Raw genomic sequence first — 18,477 nt, 5'->3', positions numbered from 1 at the left:
AAGTGGGTTTGAGATTTTTTGCCAATATCGCCATCTTCTGCCGATTCGACTTCCTATCGCAAGGCAGTTATTGGTGGTGTTAAAGTCTAAGGCTACATGATAGTATGCCGGTGAGAATTGACGTTTTTCCTCCTCCACCAGCGAATTCTCGTCAGCTCGGTGTAGCTGGCTCTCTTCTTTATAATGGTTCAAAGTTTCAGGGTCATCAGAAGTCGAAAGGAAATAGTTACGATGTGGAGGTTGTTCTTCAGGTTAGTAGACAGGCACCATGACGGGGCTTAAGGAATTGCGTAGCAGATTTCGATTGCCTCGGATGGTCTTAATGACAGTTATTTTGTGATAGTTATTTGATTTATCTCATTGAGTAGTATTTTTGGTAAATGATCATTTTTTGTTTAAAATTAACCCAAGAAATGTGACTAATTAGCAGTTTAATTTTGCTTGAACGAGGTAAGGGTTTACATGTATGGATTTCACTTCTAATAATTGTTTACGTTCTTTGATAGAATGTCGACGAGGAGAAATCATACCTCTGTGGTTACTTAAAAATCAAAGGACTTACAGAAGAGTTTCCTACGCTAACAACTTTCTTTGACGGGGAAATTATAAGCAAGAAGTACCCTTTTCTTACAAGAAAGTGGGATGCAGATGAAGATGTGGATAAAAAGCACTGGGTATTGATATATATTTATCAACAATGCATTTACCTCGATTCTTCTGTAACGGTTTACTCATTTTCGTTTCTCTTCCACAGAGTAAATTTATGTCATTTTATCAATATGCGAAGACCTTTAATTCGGATAGCTTTGATTATGACGACTTGAAGAGTACAGATTATGTTTTTATGAGATGGAAGGAACTTTTCTTAGTTCCAGATCACACTATTAAAGATATAAATGGTGCATCATTTGCTGGATTCTATTACATTTGTTTCCACAAATCTGCTGCTACTGTAGAAGGATATTATTACCATCGGAGCTCTGAATGGTAACTGGCCACATTATTCTAACTTGTTTCCTTAGCGCAAACATGATACAAACATGATCCCGAATTTGTTGAGAAATGAATCTTGTCCAATTATATTTTATTATATGCCATTTAATTCCGCCTTTCAACTGCATTTCAGGTACCAGTCATTAACTCTAACACATGTTCCCGAGCATAGTATCCAGATTTATGAATTTAGATGAAATTAAAGTTGGGGTCGGGTTGACCATCTGTTTGTGGCGATAGAAGTAAGTGGTTTGGAGCACAAGATGCAGCAAACAGCGTGTGTAGACTGCTAATTTGTGCTCCGACGTCCCGACTCCCAGACTAATTCTCTGCTTAACTGGGCCCTGCTGCTAGGACTCGTGAGAGTAAGGATGATTACTTACTTGATTTGTATGAAAGAAATAGATCACATTTTTATTGTCCTGAGTATCGAAACCGTTGTGTAAATTGCAAAGGCCTTGCTTAAAAATGTGATTATAAGTTGAACGTGACGAGGCTTCACTTGTGACAAATTTGTCATAGTGCACTTTAATCTGGTCAGTGTGAATGATTGAGGGACTTGTTGTGTGTCTTTGGTGAGATTATAAAGCGTATAGTTGTGTGGGCAAAGGAACTTTTTTGTTTTTATTACATAGATTCCTTGGTTTTACTAGCCTTGTGATCTATTTGGGATTTTTCAGTTTTAACCAAAAATTCATGTTAACAGTTTTATTTCTCGTTAAAAATGAATTGAGTTGTGAACGTCATGGTTTTTGCTGCAGTGTATCACTCAGACTATGAATAATTTAAAGTCATTTGAAGACTTACGAAGCATTCAAATGAAAGAAAATCTTTGTCATATTGGCAAACGGAAAATGATTGCGATAATGGATAAGCATATGTTAAGGTGTTGTAGCTATGTGGAGCAGAGCTGCCGTGAAATTCAATGTGTGACCTAACTAATTGAGTTCATGTTGTTGACAAGTTTGCCATAATTGCAACATGCTTGTAAAGAGTGTACTACTATATTGTAAGCTGATTGATGGTTATGATTGTTAAGTTTACTAATTGTCATTAAATTCTCGTATAACCATTAGCAACCATTAGTTTTCTTTGAGCCAGGTGCTAATTAATAAAATATCTTTGTGGTCGTCATAGTCTTTCTTGTGCCATGGTTCATGTTATAGGCAAGTGGTATTGCCAAGAAGAATAACATGTCAGAAAGTGCAAAAATATACATTGTGCAATGCACAACCATTATTTTTGAGTTGATGTCATTATCAATAATCGTTTACATTTCCAGATCCATTACAAATTAATATAAACTCTTGCAATTTGACTTCGGCAAATGGTTTGGCAGATGAACAATTATTTTGGAAAATGACTGCAATACTCTTAACCCTGGAGTAAAATTGTCGTTTATGGCATGACAGTACCCATTATTGCTTCTGAATGAAATGTAACCATCCAAATATGATTATTGTGACAAATCATTCCAAAGTAATTATTTTTGGCATTATGCCCATGCCACAAGAAATTTTGGACAAGCTGCCCTTATAAAACATGGTGCTGTTAAACTTTTCCTGCTCATTTATGTAACTGATTTTTAACTGATCAGGTTGTGAGTAATTTCTTGCAACTGATTAAAACTGTTTCATTTTAATGAAGGTATTTGAATTAAGCTTCCTAGAAAAAACTTAGTTCTGCTTTTTTCTGACTTGAATATAAAGAATTGGGGGTCAATTTAGATTTCACTTGGCATTGAGAAAAATTGGTTTTAAGTTCGCAAATGGTTACTTATCAAAGTATAACTTGAGGGTTGCACTTGGCGTGTTTTCTTGCAGAATAACAAAATTTTTATGATATTATTTTGAGGGGTCCAGTTGGGCATGCGAAATACAATTCTTATCTGGTACTCAGCTTCTCCCCTCACTATACCAAATTTCATGAGCATAATATCCCCGAAGAATTGTAGCCAATTACTTAAGATATGAGAACAATGCTGGGAAAATTATCTGGACTCTGATATAAGAGATAAAAAATTTAAAGTCACAATTTCATATTTTTGATTGCCTATTGCTACCAATAAATAAAATTTTAAAGTGAGTTTAGAAGATGAGTTCAATGCAAGAAGAAATTACTCTGTTGTTTCTCTGGAAAAAGGTAAAATAAGAGGTTAATAGATTTAAATGGGACCCTTGTGCAAGGCCAAATAGCAATAAGACTGCATATGTGGCTTCTTAGTGGTCATAAACTGTGAAATGCGGAGATTGAGTGACGGTTAAAATGGTAACTAATGAAGCTCGTTTGCTAGCCAGCATGTCAATTGCTGATGGATGCCTCTAGGATGAACTGGATGTTGTTATTACTGATTAATATTTGAGTGGCACAAGATAACTGGTGACAATGGGTTTAAGGTGGTGGCTATCTCGTATCACCCAAATGAGAGTGAAAATGCTGACATTAGCTTATTCTGGAGGCACCAATTATCAATTGACACACCAGGAGTTGGTACTTTGCTTTTTAAATTCTTTTTCCTCATCCCTCTCCTTCATATTTCCCCAATGAATAGCCATTAACAACCCAATTATTTCAGTAATCATAGTAAAGGTCAATGCATTAAAATTCAGGTTAATATAAACTTTGCTATTTGTGGAATTAAGCTACAAAAAAATGTTGATTAACAAATAAAAGGTTCATTTAGGTATGGCCTTGTATTGTGCGGGTTATGATACTTAAGGTTTTGGAGGAAGTTTTTTAAAATTATCTGACTTCATTATCAATAGTTTTTAACCTACCAAAAGTGGGAAAGAAGTATTCCAAAACCTATTTTACATGTAAAGTGAAATGTATTAATAAAAAGTAAGACCTTCGTGAAAACAATGAGTAAATTACAAATAATAGCTACAATGTGCTAAATTTGGTGATTACTAGTACAAATATGCAGAGGTTAATCATTAATGATAACTTTTTTTACCCTTCTTCATGGATAAACTGTCATTTCCATAGTTCCTATCATATCATGTGGAATGAGCTTTCAAGCTATTGCTTCGTTCTACTGAAAATGGCCAGCAAGCAGGACTAAGGCAAATCACTGTAACAAGGAACCATACCTCCATTATTCTCCACTCCTATTCCTGAGCATGAGGTCTCCTCTGAAAGTAAATCTCTTAAACCATTGTATGCGTTGTAAACAATGTAATGTTGTGCTGAAATTAGTATGGAAGGAAAATGAGTGGCAGATGGGAGCAATATATTGAAGCCATTATTACTGACATTAGGAATTTTAATTAAGTAAGGAGTTTGCATAAAATGCATGGGGTGGACTTCATACACATGGAACTACTTCAAGGTTGATGGAAGTGTTGAAGTTTTTATTGACTCATTCATAGCATCTATGAGAGAGGATTTTGGCTGGAACATTTTGTCTGATTATTTTTTCAAAAAATTCTTATTCCACAAAATGGAAAGGCAGCAATGTGTGTGGGCTATAGAACATTAAGTTTAATTTTGAATCCAGCTAAAGTGGTTCTCTGATCAATAAGACAGCAGGGAAAATGATTCAGTAGAGATGATCAGTTTGGTTTCAAGTGATCATTTGAGTAAGGCGATTGGTGTAGATTGGAGTCTTTTGAAATGTCAATATGGAGAAGGATTTAGAATGTTAAATGGATGCAAAGGAAAAAAAACAAGAAAATGTTAGTTGGGAGGAGAGGGGATTTTTGGGAGTACTTTGAAGGGGACTTAGGTCTCATTGTTTGAGGTAGCCGATTTGCCTCAAAATATTTTTGGCTGGATAGTTTCCAGACAGAGCTTGTGTGTATATACAGGGTGCATTCCAAAATTAATGTAATTACTTTTTAAGAGTAAATTATTGAGCAGATTCGCACAAACACTTAAAGCTCTTCAAGGTACTGTCCTTGGGCCTCTACACATTTTTATCAGCAACTCTAGCATGACCGGTCGTGCCCTGGAAGGAGTCTTTGGGTGCCTCTCGTAAGGTCTTCGTCATTGCTGATAAGATCTCTTCTATGGACAAAAAAACTGGTTTCTTTCAGGGCTGCCTTAATCCGAAGGAACAAAAAGAAGTTTGCTGGGGTGACGTCAGGACTATAGGGGGGTGGGGAAGCACTGGCACCTGGGGTTTGGCCAAGAATTCGTGCACTTGCTGCACTTTGTGGCAAACACCTTGGGCATGAGCTTGGCGCACCCTCTCCTCATCACTAAATCTTCAGTAAAAATGTAAAACACAACGGTAGATGACAAGTTCAGTTCATTGGCAACCATCTTGATACTTAATCAACGGTCAGAGTCCAACAATTGTCGAACATGAGCCACATTGTAGGTTTTGCTGGTTGATGGCTGCTTGGAGCATTGTTCATCGTGAACCTCTTCCAGGCCCTCCTTTAAGGCCTTTAACCATCTCAAAACTTGTGAGTAGGACACAGCAGATTTCCTGTAAACCTCCCAGATCATTTTATTAGTCTCCTCAAGGGATTTTTTCAAGATAATGCAAAACTTAGTAATCGCGCAAAATTGTTCGATTGTTGATTCCTTTTTTTTTGTGACATGGTCAGTGCACAAAGGTCTACAATAGCTGACTCCTGCTGCTTTGACAGCTTGTAGAGCACCGAGACTGCAAACCTTAGCCCCCGTCCAACCTACTCCCAAGTGGATCTATTTCACTTCAACCAATTGAAGCTGCACGAGAAATTCAATTGCATTATGGACACATGCAGTACATATACACACACGCATATTCATATATACATTCAAACCTGCTAAATGGCAAACCCCATCATTCACGTGGATACAGATGTGAGAAAAAGGGATTGGAACAAACATGTTCAAGTCCCAGCCAAGGGAGCTTTTTTGGGATTGTGATCTGCTCGATTTCACTTCCTTCAACATACTTGTGTTTGTCTTTAATGTGTGTTCCTATCTCTTTTCATGTGAGTGCATTGGACATTAGTGAATGCCATAAAGGTGTCATTTTTCAAAATATATAATTTTTGCACATTTATATAAATATATGTATACACACACACGTGTATGTATCCTAGGTCCCTGGCTGTATAATGAGCCTTCACCAATACAGACATATTGTGCCTATGTTTTTTCAAGGCCACAAAATGGCTCAACTATTTTAGTTTGCTGAAAAATACATTTAGCCGGCAAGTTTCTCTGGGCATGAAAAACCATTTTATATTTCATCATTTTTCTAGTATTGTGATTATGAATTACCGTGCTTCTTGTACATGAAAAAACTGATTCACGCGTTCATCACATTGTATCTATTGTATGCTAGTTTCCATGTGCTTTGAACACTTTTGAAGCCCATACGCAATTATTTTGATTTCCTCTGGTAGCACGACAGTTCAACAAGAATTGCATTAAAAAGTGTATCACTAATAGAAAGTTCATCACTTTGGCATTGTAGACAAGATGAAGGTTATTGGAAGGAAGTTAGGGCCCCTATCACTGATTTGATATATCTTAACAAAATCTAATTTGAAAAAGACAGAAGGATAAAATCGTTTGCTGTCAAGTTTGATGCTAATATCCAGAAGCCTTGGAAAGCATTGCGGTCAGTCAGATTTAAAGCTGGAAGATGCCAGCCTTAGGTGGTATTTGCAACAGTGAATAAGTGGTGTAAGAATTTGTGGCACAAATAAACGCTGAAAAAGATTGGTTGGTTGTGTGGGTAGAAAATTTTTCTAGTACGAGGGAATTCAGTGGAGTTATGAGTGCTGATAGTGGTCCAATTAGGTTAAATTATGCCGACTGCAAAATGTGGAAGAAATGTCTGTTCTGGAGAGCTTTATCTGAAGGGAAGTAAGCTTCATTGTGTGAATCAAAGGTTCCTGGACTAACGGCAGATGTCAGCCTCAAGTTGAAGATTGTTTTTGTGGGAAAACTAAGACGATCATAAGCTCCTAGGAAAATAATGAATGGACTGTACATTGTAAGCATTCATCAACTGCATACTAGTCCTCCAAGTCCTGAAATATCTAGTCAATGATATGAGAATTCAAAAGGATGAGGTAAAAACTTTCAAGAGAGATAAGGCTGTCGATTTTGGCCAATGCCCCCTCCATGGCATTGACAATTTACACAGTGGGGATGGTAAGATTGGGTACCTTGCTTTGTCCTCAATAAGAACTTCAATTTTTGAGCCAATGGACCAAGGAGTGATTGTCGATTGCAAAAGGCTATACAGTTTCAAGTTTTTGAAGTGCAACTGTCAAGTAATGATGAGATTGAAGACGGAGAAAAATAATCAATAAAAAATATATAGCCTGAAGTTTGTGCGCTTCAACTGGGCTAATTATTGAAGGGGGGGGGGGAACAATTGGCTATTGAAAATGTTTGGAAAAAGACGTATGAAGAAGTGGTTGATATATAATACAAAGGATTTGAACATGAATATTATTAGGGACTTTTGCTGTCTGCAGGGGAAGTATCCTTGGCTATTTAAGTTAAGGACTGCCTTAAGTCGACATACGTGATCTGGGTTTACAAACATTAAGATAAGAAGAAATAGCTCAACGTATTTCGGCTGAGGGAAATATTTCTCCGGAATCTGAAGAGGAACCTTCTGAAAAACCAGTTATCTTAATGGTCAGGGAGATCCTAGGTACTGTCATAAATTTTATAGATGAAATGTTGGACATAGACATGCACCAGGATAACCCCTATGGAAAATTGTAATTAGGAAGCTACTACGGAGCAAAGAAAAAAAGTTGCATTTTTGAAGCATCAGTCTTTTCTTCCCATTCATCTCCGCAGCTAAGTACACTACATTCCAGTGACGTAATATTAAGAGTCCATAAGCATGTATATATGTATGTTACAATAGTTAAATATTTTCCAAGTGTGGTTTGATAATAAATGTTCCATAATTTTTGTTGTTCATTTTCCTTGCATTAGTTCTGTCATCCTAATATAATCGTCCTTATTTTCAATGCACTTAAGTTTGCAGGGAATGCAATCACAGAAATTGAAATCAATACCTAATTTTTAAATGTAAAATAGCCCTCTAGTCCTAGAATTCACTGGGAAATAATTATCACATGACCCAGTGACATGAATTATTTTAACTTGCTATATTGTGATGTTGCTAATAATTAATTCCCACTTTAAAGTCCATAAAAAAACTATAAACACGAAATAATCAACCCCAAGGTCGGTTTGGCAGGTAAGGTGATTTTAGAGTTACCCCAATACTAAGTCTGATGGCGTGTAAAATTCACATATCAGGGTATGAGAGCCAGTTTCATTCCGGAAGATCTGATACCCAAAAAAATTAGTTTGGGTGCCCAGGAATTGAACCCAGACCCTCCTGGCAGTAGTCCAATGCTCTACCCCTGAGAGAGAAGCACCATTCGTCTGCAATCGGAATTCAATTGGAGTTAACCATTTCATTTAGTGTCACAGAAAACCATCGGGTTCAATGTCATTATGATGAGAGATATCCTCAAGAAAGATAAGTTATACACTTCAGTATGTCCCTTCTCTTCCAGGGTTCCATTAAAAAATTATGAAGATATAAACATTTTCTGATTCAATTTATGGCTTTTTTCACGACAAGAATGAAATCATTACATTTTAAGATTTCGTGACTGATGGGCACTCTTTGACTAAAATGTGTCAGTACAGTGATATACCCTTTCCAGTATTTGAAATTCACGCATAACATTTCCTTGTTTCCACTATGGTCCCCAGGTATATCTGGTAGTCAAATAATCACAGTTCAAGTGAAGGCCAAGATTAATTACCCAGAAACTTATATGGGGCCACCTGTCAGTTGTCCAGCACTCAACTTCAATGTCCCTTATGGTTATGATATTGCTCAAATTGTGCAATTGCTTCATTTCAAATAAAAGCAAACTCTAATATTTAACTGGCTAATCACAGCATGCACTTCTAATTCCTAGGGTCCAATGTAAATTTAAAATGAATGTACCTATGGCATGAAGCAATGGAAAACTAAATCAGGTCCAATGAAAGGCTTCACATTGAGATGACCCGATCATATCTAGATACCTTTCTCACCCTCCTACTTCAATCACCAGAAATACAATCTCAGAAAAATATGATGAATAATTGATCGTAGCACTTTTCCACTTAATATTTTTATTTTACGACCGGGTTCCAATGTATTACATCATCAGATCATCACCTGATGATGATGTAATGCATCGAAACCTGGCCGTAAAATAAATTGCACTGAATGGTTGAGGCCTTAACTTTGTAGAATTCCATTATTAACTTAGGAGAAAAAAACACAATTTTATCTTTGCTTTTCTACAGAATATTATATTCTGAATATTATATATTATTCTGTAGAAAAGCAAAGGTAAAATTGTGTTTTTTTCTCCTAAGTAAAATAAATTGTTTAACAAGTGGAAAATTGCTACAACCAGTTATTCATTAGGTTCGAATTCCACCACATCACCCCTGAAGCTACTCAATTTGTTCAGAAATATTTATTTAGAACGAAAATTGAATTTCATTTGATAATGAAAAATCAGGCTTAATCAATCCTCTGAAGACTTTCCAAAATTCAACATTTTGGTAATTCTTTGAGATGAAAAACGTGATAAAGAATTAGGAAACTATTCCCCTTGCAAAGAGAAAGCTAACTAGCCCATTCCTTCAGTATAACACTAAGGCAGGCCATAGTTTGACAGCATAATTTCTTTTAATTAAAGGCTGAATTAAATTCTTCATAAGGCAAATGACAGTTTGTGCACATACTGTGATTACACTTTTAAATTTATGGTTTAGTATAGTACCTGTAGTTTAATTCATGTAAACATTAGCATGTATGCTAGTGCTAAGATAGCTTGCTCCATGAAGAATAACAGGCAGGATGTATCAAATGCTCTGACAAGTATTATCACATATTACTTTTGGTTAATGAGAATTGAATTACCACTTAAAATTCTTACCATCCTTAAAACTTAAAATCTTGGGCTTGGGTACAATACCAAGAACCACCACCTGACCACTTAATAATCATCATGGGATCATTAGCATGTTTATCTGGCATTAATATGGATTACAGCTAAGCATAAAAGATATTCATTCAATGAATACATTAACTGAATATTAATTCATAAGTTTCATTTCATACAAAAGTCTTAAATTACTTCATAAGTAAATTTAGGCGGTCTCCAAGGGAAGCATACGTACCTCTTTTTTGTTGTCTTAAGTTCCAAGAAAACCTTGTTAATATTTTTTCATGTTTGTATACTGTTCAAGTCATCAATAATAAACGTAAAATAATAATGGTAAAGACATGACATCAGGATTGCCACCCTGAAAAATTATTGATGCCAATTCTTAAGCTGAGCAGGTTCATATGATAAATCTACTACTTAAAATTTCAGCAGCAGGGGAATGGTATTGCAGCAGGTAGAACACTTGGCTACAGACTGAAGGGTTCAGGCCAGATTCCAAGTGATGTTCTTGAGCACCCTCAGCTTTACACAAGCTGTGTGAACTTCATGTGCCATTAGGTTGAATTTTAAGCAAGCTCTACTGTCACTCATGCCAACTTTTGGGTTTGATTACTGTGGATAATATCATGAGGGCATCCTTAAACCCAGATAAATTCGAAGATTATAAAATTGATTAGCATGAGAGAGTGGTAAAATTGTGCATGAAAGAGGTAGAAAGAAGAGGGATTAGGTGAGATTTGTGCAAGTGACCATCAGATATACCTGCCAGAAAAACTTGGGTCACTTTGGTATACACTTCTCATGCCGGAGGTTCTACTAATGCTATAAATTGGCTAGCGTCATACTACCTTGAACAAAAAGTTCCCGGAATAACCACCGTGTGGCGCTCCCATCGTTCCGATTTGAGTTCTGTTTTTTTTGTTAAATTGGTACATCTGTTGTTGATACTCCCTTTAAATCTTAGTGTCATAACTTGACATTTGCAAAAGTTACGTAGCCAAGAGTACATCTATCTCTGTGTGTGTTGGCGATTTTTTACAATTTCAGAAATGGATTTAAATTTGCAACAACGAACTTGTATTAAATTTTGCGTAAAAAACGGATTTAGTGGCGCACGGACGTTGGAAATGTTGGAAAAGTGTTTCGGAAACGATTCTCTAAAAAAAACGGTCGTTTACCAGTGGCACGAGCGGTTCAGAAGTGGTCGTGAGTCAATCGAAGATGATGAACGCAGTGGCAGACCATCGACATCGAAAGTCGGTGAAAAAATTGATAAAGTAAAAGAAATGTTGGTCAATAACCGCAAATTAACCATCAGAGAAATAGCGGAGGACTTGAACATTGCCTATGGATCCGCCCAAGACATTGTGGTTAATGATTTGGGTTTCCTTCGTGTAGCAGCAAAGTTGGTGCCAAAAGACCTCAATTTCATGCAAAAAAGAGACCGTGTTGACGTCGCAAAAGACATGATTTGCGAGGCTGAATCCGATCCCACATTCATCAAAAGGATCATTACTGGAGACGAGACGTGGGTTTATGAGTACGACACGCAATCCAGACATCAGGCAAGTGAATGGCGTTCACCAAATGAGCCGAGACCAAAAAAACCACGTCGTTTTCAGTCAAAAAAGAAGGCAATGCTGACGGTTTTCATGGATTACAACGGTGTAGTGCATCATGAATTTTTGCCAGAAGGCCAGACAGTAAACAAAGAGTATTATTTGGGCGTTATGAGACGTTTGCGTGAAGCAATTCGCCGAAAGAGACCAGAAATGTGGGCAGAAAACTCGTGGATTTTGCACCATGATAACGCACCGTCGCACAGTGCTATCATTATTCGTAATTTTTTGACGAAAAATGCAACAAATACCATCCAACAGCCACCGAATTCACCTGATTTGGCTCCCTGTGACTTCTTTCTGTTCAATCGAGTTAAAAAACCATTACGGGGAACGCGTTTTAGCAGCCGAGAGGAAGTAATGGAAAAATCGCAGGAAGCACTGATGGACATACCGAAAACCGACCGTAACTTTTGCAAATGTCAAGTTATGACACTAAGATTTAAAGGGAATATCAACAACAGATGTGCCAATTTAACAAAAAAAACAGAACTCAAATCGGAACGATGGGAGCGCCACACGGTGGTTATTCCGGGAACTTTTTGATCAAGGTAGTATACCCTGAATCACATGTGACCAAGCAATATCGCCAAATTGGCCATACTGGATCCCTAATACAGGAGAGAATTCGCACACATCATTTACCCTATAATGCATTTAAGGAACATGGGATTGTTCTTTCAAAATGGGTCTACTGTGCCAATACCTTAAGCTTCAAATTGATCTATGTATCATGTGGATCAAAAACATTTCAACAATGTTCATAGCTACAAATAAGTCATGCAATGCTATATACTCCCCAAAAAGATAAATTTACAGCCAAAATATTGCAGCTCAATTTGTTTCTGAAACAAACACAGATTTACTTGAATAATTAAGCATTATTTGATCTTTGGGCTTATCTATAAAGCGATCTTTTTCAGGGTACAATTTTTAAAGGTAAACCTAAGCACACTCCATCATAAAAAAATCACTATATATCAAAAATAAATCTCCCAATCTTGTCTTAATGCATCAAAACAAAGTAGCTTAATGATTTTCATGAAAGGTTTATTAAAAACAACCATGATTTTGACAGCTCAGATGTTTGTTTGGCCATTTGCCTTATTTGTAATAAACCTTGCTTGGAAAATTATTATGATATTTGTTAAGGAAGGAAAATTGGCAACACACCCCCTATACAGTTTAAAAATAAGGGAAAAAACAGATTCTTGGGAAAAACTTTATAGGACCTGTTCAAGATTATCCATGGTGCACTGCAATTATCCAGACATCAAGCAATGGCTCATAGGATGAGCAGAAAGATAGGCATTAAATTACATTCTGGTCCCCAAAATTACTCAACCATCTAATCAAATTTTGACAAAAGCCAGTAATAACTTTTGACAACAATATATAGCCATTGGGAGCGCAAGAAGCTTTTCACCATCAAAGTAGAAAGAAAAAAAAGAAAATTATGTTAGTATATCTTGCAAAATTATACACCTACACACATTTAAAAAATTGCACTCGCTACAAAAAAAATGACGGACAATAATAACAACCAGTCTTACAATAATCCTTGTAAAGCATATGCGGGAGTCCAATAATATAACAATAAATCAAGGATAACTAGCAAACATCTGAATGTGTAACATTATTTGAGTTCTAATATAGAGAAATGAAATGGCTAAAATATTGTAATATTTTCTGAGAGATTTAACCAGATAATTTTGTTAAAATAATGGGACTTAACATTCCAAAGCAACAACTAAAGTGTAAAAAAATGACATTTATAGTTCCAGTATGGTGGGACTAATGGTATTCAATACATAAGTTGCAACATTTTGTCAGAGTAATGACATAGCTCACTGTATACCCTTATCCCAAACTGTATTTCACATTATAGGTTTCACTCAAAATTCAATAGGTTTCAAAATTTTTATGGGAATAGAGTTTTGGACATCTTCAGTCAGCCTTAATTTTTAAACATGCCATTACTTAACACCAAGAGAACTGCAAGCAACACCATTATCCAACATATTTTTGTCAAATGTACACAGTTCCGAACTTCAGACTTCAAAAGTGATTTTTCAGCCCCGATTGTTCAGTCAGGCATTAGCATAAACCACTGCCACAGGCTGTGTGGATATGCCTAGTTTATCTAGAATCTGTAATCCAATAGCCATTTGGTAAAATCCACCAGAATTATGCAACCCTGACTTTTCCTCCCCAACTCTTTAAGAAGAACCTAATCAGAATTATCTGCTGCATCTTCATCTGGAAGCGGGGCAAACTTGTTTGAAACAAAGAAGTTCTGAAACAAAAAAAAATAAAAATCATCAGATAAAATATGACACTATATTAGAGAGTTATTACATACTATCATTTTTTAGGTATAAATTACAAATTTTAGAGCTGCAAGTAAATAAATTTGAAATAGTAGTAAAATATGTAAAAATAATACCCATCATAATCTTGGCTCGGCATGTTGACCTATGCTAATTACATAATGTATTAATTGGTAAGTAGAACAACTGGCAAATACTTTACCAAATATTAGTTGAATAGCTACCTTGAACTCACATTATTCATTATGAATGAGACACCAGAATACAGTAAAAGTCTCCACTCTCAAATCTAATAAGTGAAAAACATTTCTCTAGGACTTCCGAGCTGTAATTATCTCTCTGACCTGACAAAACTGTGCAATTTAAGTGTAATCCTGATAGAATGAGGATAAAACAAGTTGGCCAGGTATTAATTAATTGATGAAATCTTTACATAATTGCAAGAAAAACAGCAATGCATATTTTCCTCCTACAAAACCTATACAAACCCACGAGTTCTGGAGTAAATGTGACAAAATCATGTTAAGACAATGAAAAAGTACCTAAAATCAAAATTAATACTTTCCTAGTTGATGTCCATTAACATACCCACTAAAGTAGTTATACTATCCTGAAAGTAATAGCAAAAGAGTTATCACCGAATCACCTTTGGCAATAATGAGGGTTCAATAGACATGAGTGGTCAGCTGTTTTGAACTCTCATTAGAAGTAGATTTACTGCATTGAGCAGAAAATTCATACTAATGTAAGTAGCAGTTGTCCAAACAGCTGCTATTTTGCACTAACAATTTCCGAACACTAGCATAGCAAAAATCTAATCTCCCAACGAAGGGATTAAAAATAACCATAAGTCCTGAGTTCATGGGATACTTGACAAACGATTTTAATGAAGTCCCATAAGTTGTCAAGCTTATTCACATTGGCCTTGAGGAGGAGGTAGGAGACATATAGAACTTTTATCGTATAAACCCATGGATCATGCGTACCTTTTGTTCCCAGATATTGCCGCAGAGGCGGCAGGTGCGCATCTTACACAATTTCAATCCCCTCCCTTATCTCTCTGCCCTCTTCAGAAGTCCCTGGGGTAGGTGAGTCAACCCCTTCTCTGCCTTCCAGGCCCTGAAGCAGCATGAGATTGGAGGGTTGAGTGTGTTGTTTGCCTCATCGCCGTTCTATCGGCTATCAGGCTCTAGATTTATGCCCTCTAACACCCTCCTACCAATACGTCATGTTTACTTCATGTGTACATTTTTCACAAGATAGACTGATAATTTATTAAATTCCCTCTGTGAACAAATAGTTCCTAAAACGATTAGGTGCAAAATGCTGTTAGAGACAATGAAAAACTAAAAGTAATCGGAGATGGTGATGAAAAGGAAATTGTGCTGTCAGATGAAGGTATAATGTGCCACAATCTTGCATGAGGAATTAGATCAAGTACAAGGTTACACAACACACGATACTAATAAAAACAGTAGACAAGAGGGGAAACCCTGGCAGTTTTTCCATAGTTGAAAAATCTAATTACAGGAGGGATGGTCAACAATCTGTGTGAATGTTTCTTGGGTTCAATTTCATGCAGATTATTCACTGGGAAAGCACCAGATCATTCACCAATAATATGGTAATGTAGTATTATTAGAAATGAACAAGAGAAAACAGATTAAAATGCCAAAAGGTCATTTGTAAGCAGGACACTTTCAAGATGCCACGACCCACTACAAAAAAGGTATATTTTGAAAACAAAAAGGCTGCCATGAAAATGTGAAATGAACCTGTACACAAAAGATCTTCAAACTTCCATTTCTTCAACAGCTAACAAGGAAGATGAAGTTGCCCTGGTGCTGTAAATATTCCAGCAAGAATGAACGTGAATGTGTGCTTGACAGTGAATGGAGATATGTGCGAGTTCAAAACTGATATTGCTAATAACATTATATTACTTCTAATTTTCTAAATGACCTCAGCTGTCAGCTACCTCTCCTAAATCTACCACTAATATGAAACTCTTCCATCCTATATTTTAAAATAAGAACTTTGGAGAATACCAAATAATGAATCCATAACATCTATTCCATGCCTACTTTCAAGTGTTAGTGACATTAACTATACACACAAAATCATTTAATTTCCAACCCCAATAATTATCACATAATTACTTGCCATTCAGAACTCAATGTATTTACTGCTGCTAAGTGAAAATGATTTGACAGAAAAAACCTATCTTCAGAAAGAACTAATTTTACCTCCTAATACCATATCTGAAGTAGTACTTAAGCATGTTGTGCAAATAAGAGCACTTTCCTAAAATGCTTAAGCTTCAGTAGGAGAAGTCAATTTTCTTGAGGGGTTCCATGAATTTTGTAGTAATGAGACTAAGTGGGCATTTTTAGCACTTCATAAGTAGCATTTGTTGATGCTTCTATGAGTGCCTTTCTACCCCAAGACTTTGTGAGGATGGTAAACCTCCAAGGGATACCCATGGCTTCCGTAAGTGGCTAAAATTTTGAGACAAACTTTATAAACAACAAATGGCCTTAGATACTGACATTTAATGCTTGGTCCGGATAGAATATGAACTCACTCATGACAATTATTTGGGTCACATACATAAATATCCACAAATTCTGCAGAAGGCAAATTTGGGTCATACCAGAAGACCTGGAAGTGATAATAAAGCCGAGGATAACTGTTGTCATTGGTACAAGTGCATGCTAAAATTTCCATTTATAAGTGATAGGTGTTGCTGCAGGAAATCTGAAATTACTGGGTAACGACCTCTGTAAGTGCCTGAAATCCAGAAATATTACATAGTGGCTTGAATTAAAACATAAAATTCAGATTTTCCACTGGGACCAACAATAAACCTTCACAATGTTAAAATTTTGTTGGAACATGAGTACAGTTTCGTAACAAACAATTTCCTGTACAAATCTCACATCTCAATAAATTATAACATCTTGTATTACATTACTAAGATGAATTATCGTGCACTTCCTATCAACGAAAAAATAACTAAGTTTTTGACTACGGTCAATTATCAAAAATAGAAAGAAGAGTTGCACAGTGGAACTTCATTTAATGAGCACCTCGTACAGCGAGTAATTTGCATAGCAATCACAAAAATTGGTCCCGAAAACGAATCGCTAAATGGGCAACTTTTTGAATAACGAGTAATGAGGAGAGGGTTCATGTTCACTTGGATTCATTGCATGCCTGCTACTGCAGTTCGTTGCGAGCACTCGTTCTACTAGCATCATAATGTCGCTAGTGATCACAAATTTTTCCAAACTCCTGTTAAAACATATTAGTAATTTATTTGTTTCAGGTTTAATAACTTTGTACATAATTTTAAAATTGACCCCGGTGAAAATTCACAAGAACAAAGCTGCAAGAATATAAAAATCAAAAATAACAGTAGAATTGAAAAGTTAAATCACTGAAAATTGAGAACAAAGTTTGATCGTGGCTGATCTAGTAGCATCAATAATCAGTGGACATTAACGAATGGCCTTTTTATCAAGAACATGGACAACAGTATCTATGCAATGGTCACCTATTCTCAATGATGTTGGAAGGCGGTTTCTCATATGCATTAATGAAAAACAATTACAATGAGACACCATTGCCAAGAATGAAATATGTGAGAAGGGGGAACTGATTTTTGTCATAAAGATCTTTAACTGCCAAACAAGTATTTAATGGGAGCTGTGCTAGGTTTGAGAAGTTAACAAGAAGAATAGTCATCCATGGCATTGTGAAGTAGCAAGCTCTGAGCCAAAGGCAACAGAGAACTTCATTGGTGATTTCAAAAAGCTCATAGATTCTGAGGGTTACCGGCAAAAAAAGGTTATTCACGGTGACGAGACGGGCCTCTTCTGGAAGAAGATGCAAAAGTAAACCTATAATTCTACATGTAACAGTAGAAGAGAAACCATTGCCCCACCTTAAGACAATGGAAGGCCATCTCAAGCTTTATTTTGCACAAATGCAAGCAGGGATTTAAAATTCAAATCCCTGCTTGGTAGCAATTTAAAAACTCAAGGGTTTTTAAGAAGGGTCAAGTCCAAAACAGCATGTTAAATGAGGTGTGAGGGCACAGAAAACTATTGCATCGTACCATGCGCATGAGGCATCGCCCTAATAAGGTTGTGGAGATGCATGCCATAAATTTATTTCACCATCATTTACCCTTCCATTTTTAACAAATTTTAAAGCATTGGCAAAAACAAATGACTGGACAGCTTTCTAATAAAAAGGAATTAGGCATGCAGCATAAATAATTAACAGTTTACTTTGATTCTATTTTGCTTTTCAATTTAAGTTTGCATTTCCAGTAGCTTAATTCCACGATAGAAGAAAAAATGAACATGATCCATGATCCTGAACAATTTATACATAATTTTATTTGAATAAGCCTGAAACAGAATTTTTTTCTGGCATGGAATGCATTATTGTTATTTACATCAATTAAATTCAAAAATTTGTATAACTAAATGAGTGTTTTACTTTACGAGAAAGATTGTGGAATGGATTATGCTCGTATTATGAGGTTCCACTGTAGTTGTGGGTCATTTTACAATAACACCT

The 18,477-nt window shown here is 36.1% G+C and overlaps 2 protein-coding genes across 3 annotated transcripts in view; one reads left to right on the top strand and one right to left on the bottom strand.

The window, feature by feature from the left end:
• The first annotated feature begins 50 nt into the window (after positions 1–50).
• On the top strand, positions 51–2,072 carry LOC139691062 (glucose-induced degradation protein 4 homolog). Its single transcript, XM_071588794.1, has 4 exons — positions 51–251; positions 507–674; positions 755–987; positions 1,127–2,072. The coding sequence occupies exons 1-4, from the start codon at positions 105–107 to the stop codon at positions 1,188–1,190; spliced, it is 612 nt and encodes a 203-aa protein (XP_071444895.1). The 5' UTR covers positions 51–104; the 3' UTR covers positions 1,191–2,072.
• Positions 2,073–12,590: 10,518 nt separating this feature from the next.
• The window catches only part of eIF4B (eukaryotic translation initiation factor 4B), a 30,479-nt gene continuing 24,592 nt past the window's right edge, over positions 12,591–18,477 (bottom strand). The window contains exons 11-12 of one of the 2 annotated variants that reach the window (XM_071588755.1): positions 14,874–15,006; positions 12,591–13,853 (exon numbers count right to left, since the gene is read on the bottom strand). In XM_071588755.1, coding sequence (XP_071444856.1) covers positions 14,917–15,006 — 90 coding nt within the window. In that variant the 3' untranslated portion in view covers positions 12,591–13,853; positions 14,874–14,916. The remainder of the gene's footprint in view (positions 13,854–14,873; positions 15,007–18,477) is intronic. The other variant, XM_071588756.1, reaches the window with a different exon arrangement.

Source organism: Hetaerina americana, unplaced genomic scaffold (genome assembly GCF_022747635.1).
Source record: "Hetaerina americana unplaced genomic scaffold, ioHetAmer1.1.p SCAF_3, whole genome shotgun sequence".
Lineage (NCBI taxonomy): Eukaryota > Metazoa > Arthropoda > Insecta > Odonata > Calopterygidae > Hetaerina > Hetaerina americana.
The sequence above is the reverse complement of the archived record's forward strand: the minus strand, read 5'-3'. Positions and strand labels throughout refer to the sequence as shown.

Coding starts and splice junctions, on each gene's coding strand:
- LOC139691062 (XM_071588794.1), top strand. CDS start 105: ATGCCGGTGAGAATTGACGTTTTTCCTCCTCCACCAGCGAATTCTCGT. Junction 252..506: donor ATGTGGAGGTTGTTCTTCAG/GTTAGTAGACAG, acceptor GTTCTTTGATAG/AATGTCGACGAGGAGAAATC. Junction 675..754: donor ATGTGGATAAAAAGCACTGG/GTATTGATATAT, acceptor TCTCTTCCACAG/AGTAAATTTATGTCATTTTA.